Genomic DNA, 10,506 nt, shown 5'->3' on the forward strand with positions numbered 1-10,506 from the left:
ATTAACAGAATATTTTTCTTGGTTGAACTTTTTACTGTATAGGTCTAGCATTTATAGAAGCTTTGTCGTTATAATTTAGCACACTTTTAAAATGCACTGTTATATCATTTCTAGAAGTTTGTCATTATAATAGTTCATACTTTTAAAAAAGCCTTGCTATAGTTAGTGAATTTTCATAGATTAATATTTGTGTGTTTTCTTTCTGTTTGTCAGGAGGAAGTAGATGTTTGGTGTTGATCACAGTGTGTTTCCAGATTATTTGTGTTCTTCTGCTGATCAACAACATACTGCTGCACATCACCATCACAGCAGAGACAATGATTTACAAGAACATGTTTGAAGAGTTCAAGCAAACCATCAACAGATTACAGGACAATCACACTGAACTAATGATTGAAAAATACCAACTACAAGACATCTTCAGCTCTTTGAGCCAGAAAAAACTGGAAACCAGAGTCAAAGATCTCAGTGCTGAGAAAAAAACAGTTACAGAGAGATTTTGATTCTTTGAATATGAAGGGCCCAGTTTGTTTTTTCATGTCCACTGAGTTGAAGAGCTGGTCTGACAGCAGGAAGTACTGCAGGGATCGTGGAGCTGATCTGGTCATTATCAACACTGAAGAGAAGCAGGTGAGTTTGTGTGAGTGTCTGTTAATGAATCTGAGCAATCACACTTATTCCTGTTTTTATTCACACAGAGGTTCATATCTTCAATAGTCAGTGAGAGAGTGTGGATTGGTTTGTCTGACACAGAGAACGAGGGCATCATGAAATGGGTGGATAATTCAACACTGAAACAAGGGTAAGAGCTAAAAATCACTGTGTATTCATTTGTTTTAGATTTTTTTGATTCTCATTATAAAATCACAACCTTCAGAAAAAAGCAGAAGAGAAAAACTCTTTCACAAACAACACAACCACAATTAAAGACATTTTAAATACTGTAAATTCAATTAAGAAAACTCTTCTTCTCTCTTCTACTTTTCACTTCTGCTCCAGCTTCTGTACTACTTTAGTTTACTCTTGAAAACATACTATTATACTGAGTATTGTTGATTCATAAATTTGTGCTCCTGAAAAACCTGAACCTCTGATACATGTTGTTCAGATTTTGGCTCAAAGGTGAGCCAAACAACTACTATGAGAATGAAGACTGTATTGAACTGAATTATAAAAGAGATCAGGTGGAAATTTCATCACTGAACAGCTGGAATGATAAACCATGCTCTGAGAAGAAAAAAGGGTATTTGTGAGAAATAGGATTCATCCCGTCTCGTGGTTTTGCTTTTATTATCTAATATAATCATTCTTATTGTAAACACATAAGTTCTGATTCAGTTCCCTGCCTTTTAAAACACTCAGCTGTCAGCTGATCTGAAATTTGTTAGAAGGAAAATGTCAAAATGTCATTGTTTTCTTACTATAATATTATAATTATTACTATAATAATCTTCTGTTTCTCATGGTGTGAATTCGGGTGATCTGGGACACAAAACCTCTGATGTGTTCATTTTTTGCTCTAACACAAGCAGCTCTATATTATGATCTTAGTTTAGCTGTTATTGTGAGTGTTGAAGTGAAAATCACAGTAAACTACAGAAGTCTAAAGTGTCTAAAGTGATTACCCTGATTCACCCTCTTATTCTGATATTGAGTGTCTGTGAAACTGCTTTTGAGTTGAATTGTTTTCTGTTTTAATAAAATATACAATTAATATCATTACCAGAGTAAACTGTGCATTTTTTTTTTTTTCCATTTCATGCTTCATTATTGTGTACCTGCTTTATTGCTTTATTTCCTTCAGTCCAGCAAGTCGCAGAAGAGAGGAGGTTTATCAGACTGAACTGATCAGAGAGGAAGAGAAACATCAGAGCCAACATTTTTTTTTTCTACCAATTTATGGATAATTTTTATCTTTTAATCTTAAGTAGGCTAGTCTGCCTCAGCTGTCTAACAGCACTTATCAAGGTTCAAAATTAAGATGGCCAATCAAATAAAAAGGATGTTTAATGCATCTTGCATTTTCATATCCATATTATAACAGTGGTGAGCAATGACATTTTTAACTGCTTATGCTGAGTGCACCACTCCATCCTCCCACCAAAAAATGAAACTAGCACAAAATGCTCATTTCCTACCTTATTTGTAAATCAAAATCACTCTCCAAACCTTCTTTGTGAACTCATCTATGTCTTTTTCATAGGGATTCTCCCTGTCTATAGCTGTCTTGGCCTCTAATTAATTATTTTTGATCTCAGAGAATTGGATTAAAATCTCTCATCGGATGACGCTACTCCAACAACAGACCATGTAAAATGGCAAAAAAAAAAAAAATAAAGAAATATTGCTAAAATAAAATGCTGCAACGTGATAGTGTAAACAACAATAAAATCAAAAACTGACTTTTAACTGTAAGAAACACAAGCATAATGAAAACAATAAAATCCTCTTTTATTTAATTGTTTATTAAAAATCACTATTTACTACAGCATGTTGACAATAAACGTTTATGTTCAACATACATTATCTATGTCATAAGAAAAAAGGTTTTCAATAGACTTTTGACAATATAATTTTTTTATCATTTGATTTACTCTAGTTAGTTTTGCATCAACACACAATATGATTTTTGGCAATCGAGATTTGGCAGCAGCAGCAATGCATTTTTCAGACATAGTAAGCATCACGCATCATATTTTGTTTTTCCAAAAAAGCTTCTTGGCTATCTGTAAGGCTAATGTTGTTAAAGCTACCATGGTCTCTGCCTGTTTTCACTAATGCTGCCTTCACATGCTAGAATGATCATAAATAGGAATGTGGTAGTTACAAAATTCGCTTTTGGAAGCAATGTGAGAGGTCAGTAACACGGTCACAGTAACATCGGTATGTTTGGAGCTTCAAGAACTCGCGGGAGCATGAGTTCTTGAAGCGCCGAACTCTTCTGAGAAGGGAGCAGGGTTGCCAGATTTTCGCAACAAAACCCTCCCGCTGACATGAAAAGCAACCTGTGGCAACAATGTTAAAGTAGCCCACTTGGCAATACTGGAAGGGAGGCGGGGAGCACCAGCTCATTTTCATAAAAAAAAAAAAAAAAAATGTGTCTAAAGGGGACATAGATATAAACAGAGCGTTTTGGCTCATTCCCTAAAAGTGGCAATTTCAGGAAGTTATAAAAAAAATTATCTGTGGGGTATTTTGAGATAAAACTTTGCATACACACTCTGGGGACATAAGTGAAACATTTTAAATATTGTATCAATGCATTCTTTAAGTTACACCTTTAAGTTACATATCAAATGACAAGGGATTGATTTATAATCATGTTTATATTAATTAGCCAGTCCACGACTCTCTCAAATGGCTTGGATATGCACAGCTTATATGGACAGAACGCCCCTGTGTTATAAGTGACCCAAATTCTCAGCACTTGCATAAGATAAGATAAGTTTGTGTGGAGCAGAATTTAATGTGAACCAGGCCACTCTGAAACACTGAAAACACTCACTGGATTATGTGCTGCTAGTGTCAAATAACACAGTGACATGCTGTATATTTATATAATATTTTACACAAGCTTTACAATTTGATAAACATACTGAATATTTTGTTAATTTACTTGATTGAAAACCATTTACCTCAGAATCTCCAGCTGACAGTTTGGATTCTTCAGTCCATCAGAAAGAAGCTTCATTCCAGAATCTTTTAGGTCATTGCTACTCTGCTGAAGACAAACTTTTACAGGACTGAGAAGTGAGATTACATCCACATAGCCTGTGTAAAGAACAAAACAAACAGCAATATAATGTGTTTACTTATTTATCTGGTAGGGTTTGTAATCTTGAGCACAGATGACTTCCAGAAAGCTTTGACTGTGGCAATACAACTGAAGTAAACTCAGTAAGCAGTGAATAACCTGATGGTTTTAACTTTAAGAAAGAACATAAGGCTACAACACAAAATTGAATGACTTCCATTAGATTTTAAATGTATGTTTCAATATTTTGATTTTTTTTATAAAACATGTCACAGCAAGGCAGAAAAGGAAGAGTGGATCCAGTTGCAGCAAAATCCCTTTCAATACTACACTCGTACTGCGTTGCTAGACGCTGTGGGAGAAAGTTTTTTTTTTTTTCTGATACTGAAGCCTTTTTTAATAATGCAGTGTAATTGCACGGCCATTGGTTATTGTGCCGCCATTATTGTGGCTCATGCAAGGCTCCCCTGCAAGCCACTGACAGTCACGATGAGTGTGTTTCATGTTTGGGGAAATCCCCACACTTTTTTTGTTTTGGAGCCGCACTTTTAAAGACGGAGTGGTTCCCACTGCGGGAACATGAGTCTCATCTCTCTGCATTCGTGGATATCTTTCTTTTCAGAAAGCAACCCCGAGAGTGGTTCTATAGCGTTTTTTTCCTCCCAGGGACCTGTGAGGAAAAAACAGCGTGGCAGAGGACCTCGCCGCTTGGAGATGAGCGAGCTAACACCAGCTCAGACCCCGTGTGCCTCGCTCTCTCCCCACAGAGAGACTTCTCCCGTCCTCTTCTCCAACGCAGACCAGCGTCCCTCTGCTACTGCGAGCGACTTGGTCTCATTTGGTGGAAGCGAGGACGATCCCCTGGATGACAGCATGTCATTGGTTGCCTCAGACACTGAGGAGCTGTCGGGCTTGACGATCGACCCTGCCCCCTTACAGTCTGCCGAGCCCAGCGAAGCCAAGGCAGACATTGGAGGACGATCCCCTGGATGACAGCATTTGAAGTGGTCTCCACTGGAGGAGCCCACCTGCAGCTGCTTGGGACAAGCCCATCGTCAGTGAATCTTTCCGTTCTTCCCAGAGGTCCAGGATGAGTTCACCAAGTCGTGATGTGCGCCCTACTCGGCTTGCCTACGTACTTCCACTTCCTCCATCCTCACATCGGTCGATGGTGCTGAGAGAAAACCAGTGCGAGAGACTGCCTCCCCTGGATGAGTCGGTGGCCGTGCACCTCTGCCCACCCACGCCCATCGGATGGAAGGCAAAGGTTGACCACCCGTCCAAGCTGTGTAGGATGACTTCAGCCCTTGCTGGACCAGCTTACTCTTCGGCTGGAGAAGTGGCCCCGGTGCTTCACTCCATGGCAGTCCTCTAGGTCTTTTAGGCCAAACTTCTCCGATGCATAGACGAGTCTGGCCCCAACCCAGTGATGTTCAAAGAACCGCACAGCGTGACTGACCTGGCTCTATGTGCCACCAAGGCGATTGGCAGGTCTATGGCCAGCCTAGTGTTGCTTCAGTGCTACTTATGGCTGAACCATACTGAGGTCAAGGAGGTGGATAAGGGCCCCTTCTTCGACTCCTCAGTTTCCCCCACTTGCCTGTTCGGACTGCTGCACAGAAGTTCTCCCAAGTGATACAACACTTCTCACCCAAGCGCTCCAGCTCCGCAGCTACCTCCATTCGCCTCAAGTCTGCACTGACTCAGCAGCCCGCAATGCCTGAACCTGCAACGGTCCAGCCAACTTCCAAAGCCTGAGCCTCGACAGCGCTCCCATTTGGCTAGACACTATCCGTTTCCCAAGCACCAGGGACCGCGGCTCAAGGTAATGCTGGACCTGGTGCCTCTGGCGTTGTTCTTATCTGTGGGACAGAAAGAGGAGGGGGCTAATCCCATAACCGTTTCTTTTAATATTTTTGGACCAAAATGTATTTTCGATGCTTCAAAAAATTCTAACGGACCCTCTGATGTCACATGGACTACTTTGAAGATGTTTTTATTACCTTTCTGGACGTGGACAGTATACCGTACATACATTCTCAATGGAGGGACAGAACAGAAAGCTCTCGGACTAAATCTAAAATATCTTATACTGTGTTCCGAAGATGAATGGAGATCTTACCGGTTTGGAACGACATGAGGATGAGTCATTAATGACATAATTTTCATTTTTGGGTGAACTATCCCTTTAATTTATGATACAATTTAGAATAATTCTACTGGCCGATGACAGTCTATGAAGTCATTACCGGATCACTATGAATATAAGAGTGCACCTGCAATGTACATCATCAGCTTCTTTATCTTCTGCAGCTGCTTGTTTGTATGCACATGTAAGAAAAAACATTGAATGCACTCATTGCATTGCATTCATAGTAAGCACTGTTCTTGCTTTATTCTATCCAGTGGGATGAGATAATAATGGTAATAATAATAATAATAATAATTACAGCTGAAATAACAATTGGCAGCTTCCATCCTGGGCTTCAAGGTGGGCAGAGTAGAGGCATATATTATCAATTAAGTTTGCCTCCTCTACTGACCACCTTGTGACTATTGGCAAGACATATGCAATACAAGACCGGCCTGGGGAGTATTCCAAAAAGCAGGTTATGTGACATACCTGGGTATATTTGAGGATAAGCTAGCGGATAACCTCATCTTTCGGTTCCAAAATCGGAGGTTACTTTCAGGGTATGTAAGTAACCATAGTAACCTGCTCTCTGAAAATAACTTGCTCCGGAGCAGGTTATGTCCCAAGGTTAGTTCACCTCAGCGCTATCACCACATGATCTACTGACAAGCCTTCAGTGGGCGTGACAGATTAGCGCCCAACATAATATTATATTACAATATGTAATATAGCCTATTATATACTGTATATATATATATTTATAACCAACAGATAAACTGACTATAAGTGTCTTTGTAAGCCAACAGAGCTGCCTGCAAAGTCCATTTGCAGCTTTAACCACAAGTAATCAAACAAGCGCATCAAAGCACATTTTCGCAAACAGCCGTCAGCTTTGCCTAGCCGATGTGTTACATTTGACTGCTGCAGTCAGGGAAAATGAAAGAAAAAACACTGTAGTTTAAAATATTTTTAATTCACAGATGAAAGTTTAGTACTTATGAAGTTATGTGCGTTTCTTAGAACGAAGTTATGTGCGTTTCTTAGAACGAATTCAAGCTACACAGTATTACACAATATTTTATTTTTGATTTGTTTAATAGGTGTGCAGTATTATTTATATAATATGAATTATGTGTTATATTATCCTAAAGAAATGGTGGTTTACTTTGCATCGGCACATTAAAAGTGGTAGCCTATTTTAGTGAGCTAGGCTACATGGATTTATATGCAAAATGTCAATGTTCTCACATATTAGGCCTATATTTGTCACAAAAACATTTTTAATTTATATTTTAAAATTCCTTTAAAACAGCATACATTTTTGTCACGCACATACTTTGTTATTCATTACCTGTCCTTTATTTTGACAGATAACTTCTTGGGAAAAAAGACATCTGTCTGTACATATGCTTGATGTGTTTTCATGTAATCGGTATAACTTTAACCAATGTTTTTATAACTTCTTTTAGCAGATAAAGCCATTAAATATGTGTAAGATATGGAAAGTTTAGTGTTGAATGAAAGCTCGTTTTATTTGGACTACTTTGGTATGAATGATATGGTGAAATTTTGAATCATAGGCACGTTAAGAAACTTTATAGAAGTTAACAAAACCCGCAAAGACACTTCCACAGTGATGAATTAAACAGCGTTTTAATTTATGCACGGGAAAGGAAAAAAACAGGTTTGGCTAACCCCCGCAACAGCATCCGATTGGGACAGCCGCTTCTGGGAGGGACCAAATCGGCTCGCTTTAACACCAAATGGCACGAAAAGATCTTGGCTTGTTTTGCTTTTTGTGCACCCTTGGGCTTTTAGGCTTTGTGCTCACGCGCTGTAACATCGAGCGATCAAGTCATCCAGAACTCAAATACTCTGTTGAAACCTCATTGACTGCCGAAAACGTCAAAGTCTAAAGCCGAGCAACGAAACTCTCAGAACTTCCAGTGCTTCACCATCTGTAGCAAACCGACTTCAGGAGTTACAAGGAAAACCCCTTTCGTCACCACGTGAATCCCAAAGACGTCATCCAGACAACAGATCTGCAACCAATCTGAGGCGCAGGATTCCCTGAGACGAGGCAACAAGCGAATCTCCAACTCTTCTGAACCCCGCTTTTCAGCGCAAAAACGCAAGTAAACAAACAAACTTCATTTCTTGCTGAAACAGGTGCAAATTGATCTTAAGCAGTAAAGATAAGACAAATCTCTGCTTTGTGATTCTCTTGGTGCGATCTAAGAACTAGCAACCAATACCCCAGCTAACAAAGTATGTAACTGTGTTACGTAACTGCAAAGTAATCTGGTGACCAAAGTTTCGTCGTGGCGATGTAACTAGTTACGTCATGGCAACCGGAAAAGTGAAAGGTGCGTATACGTCGCCACAACGTAACTTTGTGACGTTGCCAGTAAGTAACTGCGACGTCGTGGCAACGTCGCGGATCGGTAGTTGTGTGCTGGTAATCAGTTGGTAATTTTTTATAATTATTTTTTTTTATTTTTTTTTTTTTTTTATGGGGCGGGACATGCAGTAGTTTAACCTATATTAAAACAATTTATATCCTCATATGCCCAAACTAATTTAAAGGCTGTTTCAGCAGCTGTGAATGATGAATACAGACTCGAAATGAATTCAGTTAATTTATTAACAAATATGAACAGTAATACACCCAAATTATTAATAAAAACATTTACAATTCATCAACTAATCACATGCTCCCACAATAATACATCAGCTAATCACACCCTTACCAAACCACTACAAATAATTAATTGAAAATCATATGCAATATCTTATGAACAGATGTATTATATCAAATCAAGTTTAATGAATCTCACACCTATCATACAGCATTATGGCCAGTTCACACTGCCAAATAAACTATTTAAAAAACATGCTTATTTTGTTTTGTTTGAACTGCTGGAGTATGGCGGTGTGAATTGGCTTTAAGGTGCTTTGGACACCAAAAAAAAAAACAATGTATATATAGTGTTTAAGCAATTAACATTAAATTATTAAAATCTTCAGTAATTCTTACTTTCTATATTCTTGCTATATTCAAGTGTTCATGTCCCTGAGAAATATCTGAATCCACCGAAGTATGCTAGTAGACAGCAGTCCATATGAGAGAGGTCTGGTGTGGAGGGTGGATCTGGAACTGACTTCTGTACAGTTTGTCACATCTCTTGATTATCTGTCTTCACAAACTGCCCTGAAATACAATTCAAACATTAACAATGATGTAACGTAAGGCTCTTACATTCATAATGCTCATTTTGGCCTCTACAGCTCATTTTGGAAATATTGATTCAAAAATGCTGCTACATTTTTTTGCATTTTGTGTTTTTCAGTTGAATAAAAGACAAATTTTATGTATATTTCATCATTGAGGATTTCTTTTAAAAAAAGTTTAAAAATCTCGTCTCGTCCCATTCTCGTGAACCCAGTCTCATGTCTCGTCTCATCTCGTGGGATAAGTGTCTCGTCACACACATAGTAGCCAGAGCAAGAGATACGATAGATTTCTATTGCATATCTGACAGTGTAACATTAAGCAGAAGTATTTCGAATTATTTAAACCTGTATCCTGTTTTCTGGGTAACACTGAGAATATCACTATATATTGTTGCAACACCTCCCCCACGACCAGTCTGACGGGGCTCATGTTTATAACAGGAGTTTTGGTGGAGTAGACTCCTTATTGTCTTATTCTGCTTCTTTCAAAAATGATAAATTATATATATTATATATGAACAACTATAATTTTTTTTTTTTTTTTTTATAAGTTACTCCATTTTCACTACTGTTAAAGGTATAGTTCATACAAAAATGAAAATTGTCATCATTTATTCAAGTTTTTCTAAATTCAATCCTTAATTCAAATTTCTCATAAGCTTAATTGATTTGGTCTAAAGAGAGAAGTAATTAATAATTAAATAGTAATTAATTACTATTTTTGTTTGAAGACTACATATAAAAATAGCTACCAAAAGAAATGGTGGTAACTGCAGTTTGACTAAAAGTTGAAAAAAATGCAATGACTTTTCATAGACTAAAACTAGACTAAAACTATGAAAGACTCAAAAGACTAAAATGTGACTAAGACTATTAATCATTTTCGTCTCAAGATAAAGACTAATGCTAAATCAAAAATGCCTGTCAAAATTAACACTGGAACAGACACAATAATAATAGATTGGACAGCGCAAGTACTTCTAACATTTAAGCGGGGTAGAACAAAAGCCATCATAGCAGTTATTTGAGAATTGGCTTACTAGTCATATGGAGCGTAGAGTTCTGGAGATGTTGTCCGACAGGAGTTCTGCTCCGACTCTGCTGGGGTGCAGGCCATCAGCACTAAAAAGCCTAGGACACTCCCAGAAAAGATTCCAATTATTAACAAAGAGCAGTTTTTGTTCTTTACACCATGACAATAACCATTTATTTAGAGTAAAAAGTCTACTGAACCTTTCGTGTCCTCATCTATACATGGGAAGAGGTGCTGAGATGATGATCATCGTGCAGGCGATATGCTGCGCACCGTCTCGATCAGGCTCCTGAAGTCCCTCTTTAGTGTCTGCGTCTGCCGCAGCTTGGTGTTGTTAACCCCGGCGTGAAG

The 10,506-nt window shown here is 38.3% G+C and overlaps 1 protein-coding gene and 1 long non-coding RNA gene across 2 annotated transcripts; one reads left to right on the plus strand and one right to left on the minus strand.

The window, feature by feature from the left end:
• The first annotated feature begins 216 nt into the window (after positions 1-216).
• LOC122141700 (CD209 antigen-like protein 2) lies at positions 217-1,638 on the plus strand. Its single transcript, XM_042749692.1, has 3 exons — positions 217-630; positions 699-802; positions 1,109-1,638. Exons 1-3 carry the CDS (start codon positions 514-516, stop codon positions 1,251-1,253), a joined length of 366 nt encoding a protein of 121 aa, XP_042605626.1. The 5' UTR covers positions 217-513; the 3' UTR covers positions 1,254-1,638.
• A 1,997-nt stretch (positions 1,639-3,635) lies between these two features.
• LOC122141748 lies at positions 3,636-10,222 on the minus strand. Its single transcript, XR_006158072.1, has 3 exons — positions 10,163-10,222; positions 8,926-9,099; positions 3,636-3,771 (listed from the first exon to the last, which is right to left on the minus strand). It is a non-coding gene; the product is annotated as an uncharacterized LOC122141748 (long non-coding RNA).
• Positions 10,223-10,506: the final 284 nt, after the last annotated feature.

The sequence above is a fragment of the Cyprinus carpio genome, chromosome A4 (genome assembly GCF_018340385.1).
Source record: "Cyprinus carpio isolate SPL01 chromosome A4, ASM1834038v1, whole genome shotgun sequence".
NCBI classification, from domain to species: Eukaryota; Metazoa; Chordata; class Actinopteri; order Cypriniformes; family Cyprinidae; genus Cyprinus; species Cyprinus carpio.